Source organism: Dipodomys merriami, unplaced genomic scaffold (assembly GCF_024711535.1).
Source record: "Dipodomys merriami isolate MVZ:Mamm:240054 unplaced genomic scaffold, mDipMer1.0.p SCAF_44, whole genome shotgun sequence".
Lineage (NCBI taxonomy): Eukaryota > Metazoa > Chordata > Mammalia > Rodentia > Heteromyidae > Dipodomys > Dipodomys merriami.
In genome coordinates, this window is record NW_027206002.1 from 2,367,086 (window position 1) to 2,387,463 (window position 20,378).

The following is a 20,378-nucleotide window of genomic DNA, read 5'->3' on the forward strand; positions in this document are numbered from 1 at the left end:
GCCAGAAATAAAATAAGCTTAACCCTTGACACTGAGATCACCAGAAGCTTGCCAAACTGCACAAAGCAGGTGCTAAAGTACGCGAGGCCTGATGAGAACAAGACAGAGATAAAGAAGAGTTGCAAAGGATCAGAAGGTAATTGCTTGCTTGAGCATCACTGGGAACAAAACAACCACTCATGCTGCACAGAACCTGAAGTTTGCTTTCCAATGCTCTAGAAAATAGAAGCAGCCAAGCTTGGCACTGGTGTTCATGCCTATAATCCTAGCTACTCAAGAAGCTGAGATCAAAGCCAGCCAGGCAGGGAAGTCTGTTGGACTCTTATTTCCAATTACCCCCCAAAATAAATAAATAAATAAATAAATAAATAAATAAAAATTTTAAAAGCTGGAATTAGAGCTGTGCCTGCCACTTTGACTGAAAAAGCTAAGGAAGAACATCTATGCCCTACGTGATTTTTTGCTCAAGGCTAACATTCTACTACTTGAGCCAGCTTTTAAAACCATTACTCAGGCTGGGCTCACTCCTCTAATCCAGACACTTGGGAGGTTGAGATCTCAGAACTGCAGTTTAAAGCCAGCCTGGGCAGGAAAGTCCCTAAGACTCTTATCTCTAATTAGCCACCAGAAAACCAGAAGTGGAGCTGTGGCTCAAAGTGGTAGAGGGCTAGCTTTGAGTAAAAAAGCTCAGGAACAGTACCCAGGCCCTGATCAACAAAAATAAAATAAAAACCATTCCCTGAAGGAGATCCCTGATCAAGCTACATTACACACACACACACACACACACACACACACACACACACACACACACACACACACACACACACACACACACACACACACACACACACACACACACACACACACACACACACACACACACACACACACAGAGAAATCAACTTTGTGGTCTTCTACCCACAGAAGTCTGATCAATCCCCTTACCCTTCTTCCCACCACCACACTGTCATTTGCACACACACACACACACACACACACACACACACACACACACACAGAAATCAACTTTGTGGTCTTCTACCCACAGAAGTCTGATCAATCCCCTTACCCTTCTTCCCACCACCACACTGTCATTTGCACAGTGTATGTTTTCTCTCACATGTGGAAGTTAGATATAAAATACAAGCTGGGTGCCAGTGGCTCATGCCTGTAATCTTAGCTTCTCAGGAGGCTGAGATCTGAGGATCACAGTTCAAAGCCAGCCTGGGCAGGAAAGTCCATGAGCTTATCAGAAAACTGGAAGTGGTGCTGTGGCTCAAGTGGTAGAGCACTAGCCTTGAGCTGAAGAGCTGAGGGACAGCGGCCAGGCCCAGAGTGTGAGCCCCATGATGGACAAAAATAAAAATTAAACAAATAAACATACATGATAACATATACAAAATCATATGCATAGATGCACAAACAAATTTACTAAAGGATGTTATATTTAGGAGACGAGACCAATAGTGTAATTCCTCTGAACAATTAACTTACTGTTTAATGAAATGAATAGCAGGAAGCTAAAACACATTCTGGGATAGGGTGGGGTACACAAATGGAAGGATGAAAGATAAGCAAATGTAGTCATTCTATTCAATGTACATGATGTAAAACGAACTGTGTAACTGGAGAATATAGATGGGATGGAGAATGATCAGGAAGAACTGTGGAAGGAGTGATATTGACTAAAATACATTGTACTCGTAACCTGAGTCGTGGAATTGAAACAACTGCTTAATAAAAAATAATTTTTAAACTGTTATTAATGAAAGAAATAGTTCACAAACTAACGCCTTGCTGGGCTAAGTTTAAGTCGCATATTTAGTGACCTCTAGTGGGAAGAATAAAACTCAGTAAAGTTGAAACCATAATTGCCACAGGTTAATTTGCTCAAGAAATAAAAACCAGATTTTTTTTTTTTTTTGTACCAATCCTGGGGCTTGCTTGAACTCAGAGCCTTGGCACTGTCTCTAAGGTTTTTCCCTCAAGGCTAGCGCTCTACCACTTGAGCCACAGTTCTACTTCTGGCTTTTTTGTAGTTAATTAGAGATAAGAGTTTCACAGACTATCCTGCCTGGGCAGGCTTTGAACTGCAATCCACAGATCTCAGCCTCCTGAGTAAACTAGGACTATAAGCGTGAGCCACAGGAACCTAGCTATTTTTATACTTGAAATGTTCATTTTCCTCAGCCTAAAAATCATCACTGTCCTTCAAACTCAAGACTGATGACAGGGGCTGTCTCTAACCTCTAACCTGCCACCTTCTCTTTTCTTCACTATACAGTCTGGCAGTTGCTAAACTATTAAATGTCCCATGGTGCTGAGAAAACCCTTTACACTACACTAATAATCATCTCATCTGTCTACCACAAATCTATTTCATCAAGCACAGCATTATGCCAGGCAGAGAAATATATCTACCCACCTCCATCTTGCCCCCAGAAAACTGCAGCAATGGACTCATACCTCTGGACTCATACCTCATGCCTCTGCTGTCACTACCCAGTCATCCTGTGTACACACCAGGGTGGTATGTGTGCTTCCCAGAACAAAAGAACCAAAGACAGCCAGTATGGGTAGGTTGGTAGGTAGGAAAAACAAAAATGCTCAAAAGCCATTTGGTTCATTGAATGCCAACAAATTCACATTACAATAATTAATAATTGAGTTTAGGATAAATAAAGCTGGGCACCAGTGGCTTATGCTTGTAACCCTAGCTACTCAGGAGGCTGAGATCTGAGGATCATGGTTCAAAGCCAATCCATAAAGGAAATACCAAGTGGAGTTGTAGCTCAAGTGGTAGGGTGCCAGCCCTGAGCAAAAAGCTAAGGGATTGAATAGTGTCCGGGTCCTGAAGTCAAGCCTTAGTACTGAAACAAAATAATAATAATAATGATAGTTGCCGGGCGCTGGTGGCTCACGCCTGTAATCCTAGCTACTCAGGAGGCTAAGAGCTGAGGATCGCGGTTCAAAGCCAGCCCGGGCAGGAGAGAACATGAGATTCCTATCTCCAATAAACCACCAGAAAACCGGAAGTGGTGCTGTAGCTCAAGTGGTAGAGCGCTCGCCTTGAGCTGAAGAGCTGAGGGACAACGCCCAGGCCCAGAGTTCAAGCCCCACAACCGACAAAAAAAATAATAATAATAATGATAGTGACAGTGAAAAATGGCTCCCCTTTCACACACATACACTCAAACCCCACACTCAGCCACTTACACATTAGTGTGAAGCTGGAATTCATCCGTCTTGTAGCCAACAGCAAAGTTGCTCTGGGTCACTCGGGACTTTGCAGTTTCAAAATTCATCTGGTAGCCTGCCAGCCAGCCCTCATAACCCAGCACCAGAGCACCCCGGATCGAAGGCCCAGCGATGTCAAAGTCCACGTCGCAGCCCAGATTGATGTGCTCACGTTTGTACCCTGTCTTGATTTTAGCATTTTTTTTCCTGAAAGAAAAGGAAGTATATTAGAATCCGAAGCTAATTCACCTTGATACAATCAATTATACCAAGAAATTTGGATTTGTTGGTTTAGGATCCCAGTTTGAATGGGAGTAAGGAGGGTTTAGACAGGGCAAATCAGAGCAGGGCCTAGCTCTCCCAAATAGAATGCAGTCTCTCTTGACCAAAATAATCTAGCCTGAAGGAAGCCAACATCACAATGAAGGGGCATAGGCAGAAAGGCCTGGAAAATAAGGCTAAGTAAAGTCTCCTTTCCCTAGCTACTCAAGAGGCTGAGATCTAAAGATTGTAGTTCAAAAACAACCTGGACAGGAAAGTTCAATCAGCCACCAAAAAGTAGGAAGCAGCCAGGCGTCAGGAGGCTGAGATCTGAGGATCGTGGTTTTCAAAGCCAGCTCAGGCAGGAAAGTTTGTGAGACTAAGTCCAATAAGCCATCAGAAAACCGGAAGTGGCACTGTGGCTCAAGTGGTAGAGAGCTAGCCTTGAGCTGAAGAGCTGAGGGACAGCACCCAGGCCCAGAGTTCAAGCCCCATGATGACAAAAAAAAGTGAGAAGCAGAGGTACAGTCCAAAGTGGTAGAGCACCAGCCTTGAGCTTGGAAACAACTAAGCAAGACATGAGGCCCTGAGTTCAAGTCCCTATAACTGCCTCAACCAAACAAAAATAAATAAAGGAATCAAACATTTTATTCTATCCTATACTAACTATACCTCACAATAACTAAACAGTTGATACAGATTTTCTCTTTATTGGAATATTGCAGCAATAATAAAGGGATTATGAAAGGATAATCACCATTTTGTAATGAATAGCCTCACATGTACAACTCAACCAGAAGTTTACAGCACTACCTTAGTCCCTCATCTCTGTAAAAGAATATTGTCGGGGCTAGGAAGCTGGCTCAGTGGTAGAGTGCTTGCCTCGCATGCATGAGGCCCTGGGTTCGATTCCTCAGCACCACATAAGCAGAAAAAAACGGAAAAGGTGCTGTGGCTCCAGTGGTAGAACACTAGCTTTGAGCTGAAGAGCTGAGGGACAGTGCCCAGGCCCAAAGTTCAGGCCCCATGACCGGCAAAAAAAAAAAAAAAAAATTCTCTTCACAGATAATGATTAGGAGGGGGGGTGGAGGAACACATTAAATATTACCATGGAGATACAAACAGTAAAATCCAGTTTATAACTACAGGACAGGGGCTGGGAGGGTGGCTCAGTGGGTAGAGCGCTTGCATTGCATGCATGAGGCCCTGGGTTCGATTCCTCAGCAACACATAAGCAGGAAAAAAAAGCCGGAAGTGGCACTGTGGCTCAAGTGGTAGAGCACTAGCCTTGAGCTGAAGAGCGGAGGGACAGCACCCAGGCCCAGAGTTGAGGCCCCACGACCAGACCCAACCACCCCCCCCACAAAAAAAAAAAAAAAACTCTACAGGACAGTGATCTTGTATCAACAAATAAATGACAAGGGGGGAAAAAAGACAATCTAAAAAATTCAGGACTGAGGAGTGGGATAAATCAAATTTCCCAGTTTTCCACAATTTTTGATTCTGGAAAAATCATGAAAGAAAGAATGTGCATTTGAACAGAGTAAAAATATCACAATATTAAAGAGTTATTATTAATTTAATTTTCTTCAATACAAGGTCTCACTAGGTAGCCCAGTTAGGCCTGAACTCAGGATTCTCTTGTCTCAGTGTCCAGAGTCCTGGACCACCACACCTGGCAATTATTAATTTTAATTACCGTAATAATGAAAAGGAATCTTACCACAAGAAATATAACAAAAGCTGGGTGCTGGTGACTCATGCTTGTAATTCTAGCTACTCAAGAGGCTGAGATCTGAAAATCACAGTTTAAAGTCAGCCCAGGCAAGAAATCCCATGACACACTCATCTCCAATTAGCCAATAAAAAGGCAGATATGGCTCAAGTAGTAGAACACCAGCCTTGAGCCAAAAAGAAAAAAAAGAAAAGAAAGCTCAAGGACAGTGCCCAGGTCCTGAGTTCAAGTCCCAGGACAAGCACCCCCCAAAAAAAACAAAAGTATGTAACAAAATATATGAAACTACATGCTACCTGTTAGTTCTTTTTTTATTTTTTTTATATGAGGATGGAGTACAATTATGACTATCCTTTGGTGAGTGGTCATTAGAGTGGAGAGATGGGAACATGACTGGGACAGTATACTTTGTATGAACTCCTCTGCTTGAGAGTCTCCATATTTAAAAAAAGAAAAGAAACTGAAGTTTAAATAAGCTATGTTCTCAGTGAGACAAGAATTTTAGAGGTTTCAAATGAAAATAAGGCCGGGCACCAGTGGCTCATGCCTGTAATCCTAGCTTCCCAGGAGGATGAGATCTGAGGACCATGGTTCAAAGCCAGCCCAGGCAGGAAAGTCCGTGAGACTCTTATCTCCAATTAACTACCTGAAAACCAGAAGTGGAGCCATAGCTCAAGTGGTAGAGCACTAGCCTTGAGCTGAAGAGCTGAGGGACAGCGCCCAGGCCCAGAGATCAAGCCCCGCTACCGATTAAGAAAAAAATCAAATGAAAACTAACACCTTTCTTGAATGACAAACATTTTGGGACCTGAATTCTGTTCAATATGCTTCTGTACATCCAGGCAGGCTTTGAAGAGAGAAGAAAACAACAACAAATAAACTATCTCTCAATAAGACAAATTCCAGCCAATCAAAACACTGAGATCTCATCTCACCCCAATCAGAATGGCTATCATCAAGAAAACCAGCAAGGATGTGGGAGGGAAGGAAGAAGAACCATTATACTATAGATGGGAATGTGAACTAGTGCAGACACTATGGAAATCAGTATGGAGGCTCATCACAAAACTAAAAATACATCTACCATCTGACTCTCCTATCATGGGTATATATCTGAAGGAATCTAAGTCTGCATAGAATAAATACACCTGCATATCCATGATTACTGCAGCATTATTCACACTAGCCAGGATATGAATCAGGCTAAGTGACAACAACTGACGAACAGATAAAGTGAATGAGAAAAGATATATACCAAGGAGGATTATTCAGCAATAAGGAATGAAATTATTATTTTTTTGCAGGAAAGTGGATGGAAATGAAGATCATCATGTTGTGCTAGATAAACTAGGCTCAGAAAGACAAATATCACATGTCTTCACTCATATGCAGAATCTAGACCTAGAAATAATAACAGTAATATTGTTGATAATGATGATGATAATGAGATGATTATAAAAGCAAAACTGCAGGCTGGGAAGGTGGCTCTACCTTGCACGCATGAGGCCCTGGGTTCGATTCCTCAGCACATAAGCAGAGAAAAAAAGCCAGAAGTGGCGCTGTGGCTCAAGAGGTAGGGCGCTAGCCTTGAGCTGAAGAGCTGAGGGACAGCATCAAGGCCGAGTTCAGGCCCATGACCGAACAAAAAAAAAATTTGAGACTGCTGAGGGAGATCCAAAAAGGATGAGGGAAGAGAAAAAGGGAGGTTAATGGGAATAACTATAATCAAAGGATATTTATGTGTAATATGAATTTGATATATACTATGTACATAATACAAATGTAATATGCTACACATATAATATGAATATAATATGCATTATATAAGGACATAATATGTATTATATATTATATACTGTGAATATATATATACTATAATAGCAAATTATATTCACTAAAAATTGTTAAAAAGAGGAAAAAAGTAATGAAGAAATAGTAATATAGGGGCTGGGAAGGTAGCTCAGTGGTAGAGCGCTTGCCTTGCATGCATGAGGCCCTGGGTTCGATTCCTCAGCACCACATAAGCAGAAAAAAAAAAAGCCGGGTGGGCTAGGAAGGTGGCTCAGTGGTAGAGCACTTGCCTTGCACGCATGAGGCCCTGGGTTTGATTCCTCAGCACCACATAAGCAAAAAGAAAAAAACCAAAAGTGGCACTGTGGCTCAAGTGGTAGAGTGCTAGCCTTGAGCTGAAGAGCTCAGGGACAGCGCCCAGGCCCAGAGTTCATGCCCCACAACTGGACCCCCCCCCAAAAAAAAAAGAATATATATCTGGGGCTGGGAAGGTGGCTCAGTGGTAGAGCACTTGCCTTGCATGCTCGAGGCCCTGGGTTCGATTCCTCAGCACCACATAAGCAAAAAGAAAAAAAAAGCCAGAAGTGGCACTGTGGCTCAAGTGGTAGAACGCTAGCCTTGAGCTGAAGAGCTGAGGGACAGCACCCAGGCCCAGAGTTCAGACCCCACGACTGGACCCAAAAAAAAAAAAAAAAAAAGCCGGAAGTGGCGCTGTGGCTCAAGTGATAGAGCACTAGCCTTGAGCTGAAGAGCTGAGGGACAAGTGCCCACGACCAGACCCCCCCCCAAAAAAAGAAATAGTAATATAAGCCATATGCTGGTAGCAAGATCTGCGGATTGAGGTTCAAAGCCAGCCTAGGCAGTCCATGAGAATCTTATCTCCAATGAGTTACCAGAAAACAGAGCTGTGGCTCAAAGTGATAGAGCACCAACCTTGAACAAAAGAGCTCAGGGCCAGCCTACAGGCCCTGAGTTCAAGCCCCATGACTGACCAAAAAAAAAAAAAGACATGGTAATATAGATGAAATTTGGTCCAAGTACAGCATATACAGATACGCAAATGTCACAACAAAACCCTTTTTGTATTCTAATGCATATATGTATTATGTACACATGAATGCATGCATGCAGAGAGAATTTTTCTTAAAGGAAAAAAAAGTTTCCAGATCTTATCTTTGTATGCCTACTCTTTGGTAGAAGAAGACTGATTGAGGTACCTAATTGGATATGGACAGAGCTGGACTGAAAGAGCTGGTAAGAGAGAAAAGAAACCACAAATGCAGAAATCAGATATCTTACAATGCCTAGATCAGAAGCTCTTGCCAACCACAAAGTGTGATAATTGTGGCAGAGACTGACCAGTGGTTTGTTCTGAGCCAGTTTGCACAATACCTCCAGTGTCTCCAGGGATCCTGCCAGTGACTCAGGCTCCCCAAGTATAGGGGTTGGGCCGTGGCTGAAGCTTCCCCCCAAGTTTCCACTCTTCCTATCAGAGTGCATCACAGCCCTGGAGTCTTTGCTTTCTCAAATATCACTAGGGTTGTGGTTGTTGTTGTTGCTATTTAAGCTATTTAAGCAATGGTGCTAATTTGACAAGCACCCAAGGGAGGCATGACTCTGATCTGTGATTAACAAGCAGCAGGCATTCAGGGTGGGTACTGGTCCCCTAAATGATGTCTGCAGTACTACCCAGATGTGGTATTTCAGGAGCCAGGTGCTCTTCCTGGCAGCACTAGAAAGCCAGCGTTCATTTCCAATTTCCATCAAGAGCCAACAAAGCTTTCTTCAAATAAAATACCTAGCACCCATAACTTTCATCTTCTTAACACCCTTCTCCAATGGTCTTTTGGGGGAAACAGCTGATTAGCCGGACCAAGGAAGAGCAAGCTCAAGTGAACCTGATACATATTTTAAAAGCAAAAACACAGATGAGCTCAAAAAGAAAAGACAGGCACTGGAGGGTTCATGCCTAAAATCCTAGCTATTTAGGTAGCTAAGATCTGAGGATCCAGGTTCAAAGCTAATCCTGGACAGTCAAGTCTTTGAAACTTTTATCTCCAACTAGCCAGCAAAAACATGAGGTTTAAGGTATGACTCAAGTGGTATAGCACCAACCCTGAGCAAAAAAAAAAAAAAAAAGAGCACAGACCCTTACTTCAAGCCCCAAAACATACACACACACACACACACACACACACACACACACACACACACACACACACACACACACACACACACACACACACACACACACACACACACACAGATTTAAGCCAGATGCTAGTGGCTCATGTCTGTAATCCTAGCTACTCGGGAGGCTGAGATCTGAGGATCACGGTTCAAAGCCAGCCTGGACAGAAAACTCTGTGAGACTCTTATCTCCAATAAACAATCAGAAAACCAGAAGCGGCTCTGTGGCTCAAGTGGTAGAGTGCTTGCATTGAGCTGAAGAGCTGAGGGATAACACCCAGGCCCAGAGTTCAAGCCTCATCACCAACAAACAAAAAAAAGAAAGACAGAGATTTAAATGCACACTACATTTCCATCTGTAGGAGCCCCCCAATGGCCAAATCTGGGGCAAATATGAGCCACAAAATAAATGATATGTTATAACACAAAGAATAAAATTAATGAGCCGGGCGCTGGTGGCTCACGCCTGTAATCCTAGCTACTCAGGAGGCTGAGATCTGAGGATCGCGGTTCAAAGCCAGCCCGGGCAAGAAAGACCGTGAGACTCCTATCTCCAATAAACCACCAGAAAACCGGAAGTGGCGCTGTAGCTCAAGTGGTAGAGCGCTCGCCTTGAGCTGAAGAGCTGAGGGACAACGCCCAAGCCCAGAGTTCAAGCCCCACGACCGACAAAAAAAAAAAAAAAAAGAATAAAATTAATGTACATGAATAAATACTAATATAAATAAGGGCTTAAATAAATAACCGAAAGCCCAGTGCTGATGGCTTATGCCTGTAAATCTTAGATACTGCCTGGGCAGGAAACTCCGTGAGACTCTTATCTCCAAATAGACACCAGAAAGTCAGAAGTGGAGCTGTGGCTCAAGTGATAGAGGGCTAGCCTTGAACACAAAAGTTAGAGGACAGCATCCAGGCCTGGCAAGAAAGGAAGGAAGGGAGGGAGGGAGGGAGGGAGGGAGGGAGGGAGGGAGGGTAAAGAAAGACAGACAGACAAGAAAGAACATCAGTTTGCCAAACCTGTTGCAAGCCAAAATTACCAAGCTCAAGTTTCTATTTGTGAACCAAAGCATGATGAGAAATAGAATATTTGCTATCTTAAAGTATCTCCCTAGGTGTCACTGGTGGCTCACACCTGTAATCCTAGCTACATAGGAGGCTGAGATCTGAAAATCACAGTTCAAAGCCAGCCTGGGCAGGCTCTGAGCACCAATTAAGAACCAAAAACTCCAGAAGTGGAGCTGGGGCTCAAGTGGTAGAGTGCTAGCCTTGAGGAAATTTTTTTTAAAAAGAAAAAAAAAAGGTCAGGGACAGCACCTAGACCCTGAATTCAAACCTTAGGACTGCACCAAAAGAAAAAGAAAAATAGAAAGTATCTCCCTTAGGTATCTATTAAATACAAAAATAGTAGTATCTTTACAAAGAGACCTGTAGACATCAGTTTATCCAAATGATCAAGGTCAATAGCGGCAATGTTGACGCAGTCTCTCTGATAGCAAGCCCTGAGAACACAATACTTCTACAAATTGCCAACAATGCATAAACTGAATTTAATCATGAAGAAACATCAGACTAATCCAAACTGAAGGACATTCTGCAAAACAACTAGCCGTTCTTCAAAACTGTCTGGGTCAGGGCTGGGGAGTGGGACAAGGCTAAAATGGGAGAGTATTTGCCTAGCAATCACAAGGCTCTTATTCAAATCCCAGTACCACCACCCCCCCCTTAACAAAAACAAAAACAAAAAACCACCTATAACACTAGCTACTCGGAAGGCTAAGATCTGAAGATCCCAATTTGAAGCCAGCCCAGGCAGGAAAGTGCATGAGACATTTATCTCCAATTAACCAACAAAAAATCAGAAGTAGAGTGGTGGCTCAAGTGATAGAGCAAAAAAGCTCAGGGATAGCACCCAATCCCTGAGTTCAAGCCCACGCACCAGAAAGACAAAGAGAATTTCATTAAAACACCCCAGAGCTAAATAGACCAAAAAAAACACTGTTTTGCTTCCTGATGCAATAAACAAGCCTAATCTGTGGCCAGAGGGCCTGGGACAAAGGATCAGAAAGCCTCAGAGAAGCCAGCTAATGGTTAAGAACATAAGGTTTCTGGGGCTGGGAAGGTGGCTCAGTGGTAGAGTGCTCACCTTACAGGCATGAGGCCCTGAGTTCGATTCCTCAGCACCACATAAGCAAAAAGAAAAAAGCCGGAAGTGGCGCTGTGGCTCAAGTGGTAGAGCGCTAGCCTTGAGCTGAAGAGCTGAGGGACAGTGCCCAGGCCCACAGTTCAGGCCTCACAACCAGACCCAAAAACAAAGAACATAAGGTCTCTGTGTCCACATGCAGGAAGTGGGGAGAAGGCCTCTCCACACCTACAGAATGGGCTAACAGTGGCCACCAACTAGTCTGTTTCCAAGTGTCACCTGCTGCCCTTCAGCCTTGACCATGTACCTCACCAGCAGCTCCGCTCACATGAAATGCAGCATCACTAGTGAAATCCTGACACCAGCAGCCAGGGCCACAAAGACAATGTGGACTCTTTTAGAAAACATGACTGGTTGGGTACTAGTGGTTCCGGCCAGGAATCCGAGCTTCCAGGAGACTGAGATCTGAGGGCTGCAGTTCGAAACCAGCCTGAGACTCTTATTCCCAATTAACCAGCAAAATGCTGCAAAGGGAGCTGTCTTTCAAGTGATGGAGCACTAATCTGGAGCAAAGAAGAGCATAGGGACAGCACCCAAACCCTGAGTTCAAGACCCAGGACCAGCACCAAAACAAAAAACAAAACCCCACTAGCTGTTGCATGAATAACTTTCCTAAATTAAACAGTGCTTGTTGCCACACTGTTTATTAAAGATTGAATGTTTATGTGTCCTGGGGGCAGGGGTTGGGCGGGGGTGAAGCAAAACCATAACCCTTTGTCACCAAAGGTTTCCAGAATCCGCAGCATCATAGAATGTCCTCATGGAAAACAGATGAGACTCTTACCCAGTGTTTGGTGAGAAGGATGAATCGAAGGTCAGCTTCAGTCCTCGTGCAAGCTAAACAGAAAAGAAAGTAGCCAGTAGGTTTAGTGCGGCAAGCACATGTGACTAGTACCCGTGTCCTCCCGTGGGCAGCCTTACCTGATCCTCCACGGTAATCTCGGTACCTAGTGTGTTGTCAGTGTTCCACTTCTCAGTAAACGTCAGGCCATACTCAGTCCACCTGTACTTGGTTTCCAGGCTGCCATTCACTTTGGTGGTCTCGGTGTTGGCTGAGCCTGAGCTTGTAAATTCCTTCAAAGGAGAGGGAGAGTCACAGCCTGCAGCTCAGCAGCCTGGCTACCTACCACTCCTGGCCTTTAGGTGAGTGCCTAAGCATGTGCAGACAAAAGCTACTTCTGGCTGGATGCCAGTGGCTCACCCCTATAATCCCAGCTACTCACATCTGAGGATCTGTGGTTTGAAGCCAGCCTGGGCAAGAAAGTCTGTGAAACTCTTGACTCCAATTAACTACCCAAACACTGGGAGTAGAGCTGTGACTCAAATGGTAGAGCACCAGCCTTCGGAATAAAACGCTAAGGGATAGTGTCCAGGCCTTGAGTTCAAGCCCCAGCACCCACGCATACACATACATACACATACACATACACACACACACACACACACACACACACACACACACACACACACACACACACACACACAAAGTGCTACTTCTATAGTAGTTCACTTAGATTTTGAAAATGTGAAAGGGGGTAAAGAATCTTGGAGGGAGGGTTTTTTGGGGGGAAGGTGTTAAGAGAAAGCTTCCTTCTTCTCCTGGAGCTCTGGAGTCTATACACTAAGGCACCTCTCTTCCATCCTTCTTCAGACTTGGACAGAGAAAAAGACTTGAACTAAAGCTGATGGAACAGTAATTCTACCTCTAAATTCTTCCCTTTTGGCAGCTGCTACAGATAGACTCTAAAAAGCTCTACTAAGATTGTTTTGTTTGTGATAATCCTGGGCTTAAACTCGGGGCCTCTCACTTGTAACTAGTACACTATCACTTGAGCCATGCCTCCAGTTCTGGTTTTGGATTTTTTTTTGGTTGTTTTTTTTTTTTTTTTGGGGGGGGGGAGTCCAGTCGTGGGGCCTGAACTCGGCCTGGGCGCTGTCCCTCAGCTCTTCAGCTCAAGGCTAGCACTCTACCACTTGAGCCACAGCACCACTTCCAGCTTTTTTCTTTTTGCTTATGTGGTGCTGAGGAATCGAACCCAGGGCCTCAGGCATGCAAGGCAAGCGCTCTACCACTGAGCCACCTTCCCAGCCCTTTTTGGGTTTTTTTGGTGGGGTCGTGGGGCTTGAACTCTAGGCCTGGGCACTGTCCCTCAGCTCTTCAGCTCAAGGCTAGCCCTCTACCACTTGAGCACTACTTCCAGTTTTGGAGATGAGTCACACAGATTTGCCTGCCTGGGCTGATGATCCTCAGATCATCATGCCTGAACCATGATCCTCAAATCTCAGCCTCCTTAGTTGCTAGGATTACAGGCATGAGTCACCTATGCCTTGCTCAGTTCTGGTTTTTTGATAGGTAATTGGAGTTAAGAGTCTTGTGGAAGTGTCTGCTGGTGCTGGCTTCAAAGCTTGATCTATATCTACAGATCTCAGCCTCCTTTGTAACTAGGATTATAGACATATGACACTGACAGCTGGCCAAAGATGATGTTTTTGTTTTGAATAACATGAGTCCATTTTAAAATTAGAAGCAATTAGGATTGGACTAGGGTATAGGTCAGTGGAAGAGTACTTGCCTAGTACCCTATATACAGGGACCTGGGTTTGATTCCCCAGCACCAAAAAAGAGAAAAGGGAAGGGGAGAGGAGGGGGACAGAGGGGAGGGGAGGGGAAAGTACAACTGAGGCCACCCTCATTTTCCTGAGCATATTAATAACTACTGAAGCAAGGTCTCCCAGCTTGGTTTTCAGAGTGTCCAATATAGAGAAGTACTGAAGTAACAACCACAAACTGTCACAATCCAAAAGAGGTACCTGACTGGCCAGGTATCTGATGATGGATGACAAATACCATGTTCCAGGACAGTTGAACAACTTACCAATCCATTCTCAGACTTTGTTTTCAAGTCAAGTTTTATTAAACCAAATCCTAAAGAAAGAAGAAAACAACTTTTAAGTGGGTTAAATAACTGAAGCCAAGAACAGCATCTCTGGCTCCCTCATGGCTGTTTGGAAACACTTCCTAAAATGAAGCCTTTGAAGCTAGGGACTGGCGGACTCATGCCTATAACCCTAGCTACTCAGGAGGCTGAGATATTTCTTTTTTTATTTCCTTTCTTTTTTTCTTTTTCTTTTTGTCAGTCATGGGGCTTTACACTATGGGTCTGGGTGCTATCCCTGAGCTCTTCAGCTGAAGACAAGCACTCTACCACTTGAGCCACAGTGCCACTTCCAGTTTTCTGGTGGTTAATTGGAGATAAGAGTCTCACAGACTTTCCTTGCCGGGGCTGGCTTTGAATCATGATCCTCAGATCTCAGCCTCCTGAGTAGCTAGGATTACAATGAGTCAGCAGTGCCTGACATGATCTTTCTTCTTTCTTTTCCTTCCTTCCTTTCCTTTCCTTTCCCCTTCTTTCCTTCTGCCAATCATGGGGTTTGAGCTCAGGGCCTGGGCACTTTCCCTGAGCCTCTATGACTCAAAGCTAGCACTCTACCACCACCTGAACCACAGTGCCACTTCTGACTTTTTCTGTGTATGTGGTACTGAGGAATCAAACCCAGGGCTTCAAACATGCTAGGCAAGCACTCTACCACTAAGCCACATTCCCAAGGCTGAGATTTTGAGGCTCCTAGTTCAAAGCCAGCCTAGGTAGGAAAGCCCCTGAAACTCTTATATCCAATTAATCACCAGAAAACAGGAAGTTGTGCTGTGGCTCAAGTGGTAGAGCACCAGTCTTGAATGAAAAGCTAAGGGATAGTACTCTGGCCCTGAGTTCAAGCCCCAATACTGGGGTAAATAAATAAAGTTAATTCATTAATTAAATATGAACATACATTTCAATAAAATAAAGCCCTCTATGGTAAGAACTGGGGGTACACCGTGCCTGCCATGAAATAGCAACAGACAGATAACTAGGAGTCCACCTGGCCCCTGCCTGTTGCTCCTAGCAGGGCTGGAGAGATGGTGCCTAGCAGCTGGCAGACAGAGTCATCAGGCCTCGTGGGCACAGGAGGCTAAATATAGAAGCCAAGCTCCATGGCAGGCAGCAGCAGCCACAAAGCTGCTGAACACTTGCAAGAGAGAGAGAGAGAAAAAACGAGAATGTGCACTTTACCCACAGCAATGTGCCAGCCGCCACCTACTGGCGACACAACCAGCTGCCCAAGAAGCTGATCCTGTTTCCCCAACATGGAAGTTCTCAAGCACTGATCTGATCTCCCAAATCTACCGCAGGAAAAAATGTAAGCATGCCAGACCCATTTGTGTGTGGAAGGGCCCTGGCTTCTCTTGACTCTTACCGTAGCCCTTGGTGAAGACATCCCGGGCGGATTTGCCAAGATCGGCATACGTGGGAGGCACAGCCATTTCTGCTGCAATAAAAGAACCACCAGAATAAAGGCGCTGGTAATTATGAAAATTAGTTTACCATCAATAATGTTTATTAGATACAATTAACAACCAATAAAAATTATCCACTGAGAATTCCAAGAACCCTAAGTTCCCAGGTTACGGGCAGAGAAACACAGCTGTCTGGTTGAGGGGGACAGGGGAGTAGAGCTGGAGTTTTTGTTGACAGATCAGCCTGACCTTTGACCTCTCTTCCCGGGCATCTCCAGGCCTTAACACAGGCCCAGGATATAGTAAACGTCAGTAAATATTTGCTGAATGAATTAACTGTCAAAGACACATTCCCATGAGCCAGCTATTTTTTTTACTGAACTGCAGGACACTTGCCAATAAAACAGATCATCTTACAAAATGTCGGCTGCTAGGACATAAAATGTACTGAAAAGAAATAAGTTCTTGAACCTACTATGAGCCAGAAGGAATCCAACTTTTCATTACTTTTGTACTTTGAGAAACTCACTTTTAGAGTACTATATTCCTCATAGAGCATACAGTAAATTCTAGTCAGGCAACTGGAAAAAAATTATCTACATATTACTAAAAATAAAATTAAGCCAGGCCCAACGGCTCACAACTATAATCCTGGCTACTTGTGGGGCTGAGACAGCACCCGGGCTCTGAGTTCAACCCCAGGACCAGCATAAATAATTAATACATGATGAGTACCAGTGACTCACGCCTGTAATTCTAGCTACTCAGGAGGCTGAGATCTTAGGATTGTGGATTGTGGTTTGAAGCCAGCCTGGGCAGGAAAGTTCACGAGACTTTTTTTTTTTTTTGGGGGGGGGGGGCAGTCGTGGGGCTTGAACTCCTGGGTGCTGTCCCTCAGCTCTTCAGCTCAAGGCTAGCACTCTACCACTTGAGCCACAGCGCCACTTCCGGCTTTTTTCTTTTTGCTTATGTGGTGCTGAGGAATCGAACCCAGGGCCTCATGCATGCAAGGCAAGCACTCTACCACTGAGCCACCTTCCCAGCCCCCATGAAATTCTTATCTCCAATTAACTACCAGAAAATGGGAAGTGGAGTCAAGGCTCAAAGTGACAGAGTACTCGCCTTAAGCAAAAGAGATCAAGGACAGCCACCAGGCCCCAAGTTCAAGCCCTACAACTAACAAAAATAAAATACAGACAGACAGACATACAACAAAACTCTATATAGAACTCTATATAAAGTTAGTCATATAAACATTGACACAAATGGACACATGTTCCTGGAGAGTGGGAGCCCCCTGAGAAAGGGTTCAAGTGATCCCAGGAAACAACCCCACAACTGAAGGTTGCCTTGTTGATCACCTTCCATTCAGATACTGCAGAAACCTGGGGTAGGATGCAAAACCAAACCACTGTAAGCTCTTGCTCCAGGCCCTGTTGCAGACGCCTTGCTCACCTATGTAGCAGAGGAGAGCAGTGAGCTGTTTACTCTGTTCTATTTTTGTTGCTGCTGCTATTTCTTGCACAGGAGCAGGCCGGAACCATGGCCGGGTCAGCCCATATTATAGGGTTAAGAGCATGAGAGGAAACTGAGAAGATCCAACATAGGGCTCCCCCGTGGGCTCAGTCAGATCTGGGAATTCCTGTCCTCCCCCTTGATCTTTCCTCCCAAACTAACCCATGCAGGCACAAGTACCCCAGGTTCAGACCAGGAAACCAGGGGCCTTGAAATAAACACCAAACAACTCAGGACTGAAAGCTGAGGTAACACAGCCCAGCAGACTTGCAGAACATCATGGCAGATGGCCCAGAACATTCTCCATCCCTTCTAGGATTAGGAAGTCATTTGTGGACAAAACACTTCTCTACAGTGCTGTCCCTATGCCTGGGGCAAAGAAGGAACAAGCCACTGGCAGCAACCCTGAGTTCAGTAAGAGTCCCCAAAGCTCAGAAGTTTTTCCTCATCCCTATTCTGTGGCCCCACCAAAAAGACTAGAGGACCTACCACTGGATACAGAAGCCTTCACTTCTAGACTAGAAATCTTCCTTGGGAAAAAGGGGGGTGTGGGTGTGTGTGCACACACGTGTGGGTGTGTGGGTGTGGGTGTGCGCATGCGCATGCATGCACGCTACTACTGGCTTTTTCACTCAAGGCTGATGCTCTACCACATGAGCCATAGCTCCACTTCTGCCTTTTGGGTAGTTAATTGGAGAGAAGAGTCTCATAGACCTTCCTGCTTTGAACCATGATCCTCAGATCTCAGCCTCCTGAGTAGCTAGGATTACAGGCATGAGCCACCAGCACCTGGCTAGGGCATCATTTAATATTCCCTAAAGGCACTGTCATCACTAATCCCCAAGACCCAATATACAAAGCCACCTGTCAAAGAACATTCCTGCTACAGCAAACAGCAGCCCAGGCCACTAAGGAGATTATAGCCAAGGACAGACAAGGGGGTTAGGATGGCAGATTTCACACAAGGCCAGGCTTTCTGTGGCAGTGGGCTTCCTTCCTTGAAGGCCTACCCCACTTCATTAATTTAGCACCAGAACTTGCCAGTTCATTAAAACACAGTCTTCAGTTCCAGCCTTTATGTTAACCATTTGGATGCTAGCTTCCTCACATGTGTGTCACACCCTCTCCATTCCCCTTAAACACCGAGAAGGAAACAGAACCTCTTCAGTTCCAGGCCTCGGCAGGTGCACTCCCCAGTGCAGCAGCATACAGGAAAACTGTACAGGAAGGGAGTCTAACTTCTTCTGGGCCTGAGGCAACACCCACATACAGACCATTACATTGCTGGCCTTCAGCCAAGGATCCAGTCACCAAGAGCTTGTGGTTTCCCCTTGGGCTCTTGGTAGGGGCTATCCCCATTCTCTGCAGCACTTATCCAACAGGATTAAGGATTAAGCTATACTTTGGCTTTTTCTGCTCAAGGTTGACAGAGTCTCAGACTTCCCTGCTTGGACTGGCTTCAAATTATGATCCTCAGATCTCAGCCTCCTGAGGATTACAGATATAGAGCCATCAACTCTGAGCTTGTAGTCTCCTTACAACCACCACCAACAGTACCCACAAGATTGGCACTTCACACAATTCTCAGGATTCTGCAGGAGAAAGGACAATCTGCAGTATGTTTCCTCAGGCCAGGGCCAGAGGAAAGCGATCCCAGCATCTGTTTCCTTATCTAACAGAGACAAGTTCCACCCTCAGAAGCTGAACTCTGATCCCCTCCCCCAGCCCCTCCATCCACCAATCACTCATGGCTTCCGCTACACTGCTCAGTGGCTCAGGCACAGATGCCTCCCGAGCATCCACCCACCCCACGCCCTGAGGATTGAGCATAAAGCAGGACAGCCTGACATAAGCCAGGCAGCCTGCCCTGCATAGACAGAAGGCAGAAAGCAGCCTGGGAAGACAGGACTATAGCTCTCTGCCGTAGTAAAGGCTGTAGAGCAGGACTTGGTCACTGATGACCTTGATAAGGGTCAGCAAGCCATACCCTGGTCCTTGTCCACAGTCTGCCAGTCTATCTAACTAACCCTTCCCTGGCTGACCTTGGAACAAATTACGCAAGCTCCACCCCAGTTTAAGAATGTAAATCTAGCAATACTGGAAGCTCAAAGGGAAGGGATTGTGTATCACCCCAGTACAGTCTGCACAACACATTTATATAACCTCCATCCTGGCTGGGGGCTGGGGGGGGGGGGTAGATAGTTGTGTCACATCTTCCCTGACTCATCAGCTACAAGGCAGTGACAGCTGCTCCGCTCATTGTGCCCCTACCCCACTACACCTACCCCACCACCACACCCCTGAACTCAAAGCCCCTCAAGAGCCTGTCATGAATAAGTCTATTCAAAATGTGAAGAAAGCTATGTGTGTAGAAGCCTGTTAACTCATGCCTGTAATTCCAGCTACTCAGAAGGCTGAGACCTAAGGTTCCAAGCCAGCCAGGGTAGAAAAGTCTGAGACTTGCAGAAGTGGAGGTATGGCACAAGTGGAAAAGTACCATCCTTCTAAGGGAGAGTGTCCTGACCCTGAGTTCAAGCCCCAGTACACACACACATGCGCGCGCACACACACACACACACACACACACACACACACACACACACACACACACACACACACACTCTATGTATATAAAGATACTAAGGGGCCAGGGGCTGGTAGCTCACGCCTGTAATCCTCGCTACTCAGGAGGCTGAGGTCTGAGGATTGCAATTCAAAGCCAGCCTGGGCAGGAAAGTCTGTGAGAGTAATCTCCAATAAACCACTAGAAAACCAGAAGTGGCGCTGTGGCTCAAGTGGTAGAGTGCTCACCTTGAGCTGAAGAGCTGAGGTACAGAGCCCAGACCTGGAGTTCAAGCCCCATGACCAACCAAAAAAAAAAAAAGAAAAAAGATACTAAGGCCTGGTACATGATAGGTATCCAATATAAATAAACATTGAGTGAATGAATGTTCAAATGAGCAGCATAGTATTATTGTAAGCCAAGTTTGGTGGTACTCACCTTTAGTTCCAGCTACTCAGGAAGCTGAAACTGGAAGGTCTCTTGAACTCATAGAGTTCAATCCATATTGCCACACACTGTCTATATAGCTATCTGTCTGTCTGTCTAT

The 20,378-nt window shown here is 45.1% G+C and overlaps 1 protein-coding gene across 2 annotated transcripts in view; it reads right to left on the reverse strand.

Annotated features, from left to right (window-relative positions):
• The window catches only part of Vdac1 (voltage dependent anion channel 1), a 35,362-nt gene that overhangs the window by 5,084 nt on the left and 9,900 nt on the right, over nucleotides 1–20,378 (reverse strand). Inside the window, exons 2-6 of one of the 2 annotated variants that reach the window (XM_069993742.1) lie at nucleotides 15,714–15,782; nucleotides 14,294–14,343; nucleotides 12,339–12,491; nucleotides 12,202–12,254; nucleotides 3,220–3,447 (exon numbers count right to left, since the gene is read on the reverse strand). In XM_069993742.1, coding sequence (XP_069849843.1) covers nucleotides 3,220–3,447; nucleotides 12,202–12,254; nucleotides 12,339–12,491; nucleotides 14,294–14,343; nucleotides 15,714–15,780 — 551 coding nt within the window. In that variant the 5' untranslated portion in view covers nucleotides 15,781–15,782. Of the gene's footprint in view, nucleotides 1–3,219; nucleotides 3,448–12,201; nucleotides 12,255–12,338; nucleotides 12,492–14,293; nucleotides 14,344–15,713; nucleotides 15,786–20,378 lie in introns of both variants that reach the window. The other variant, XM_069993741.1, reaches the window with a different exon arrangement.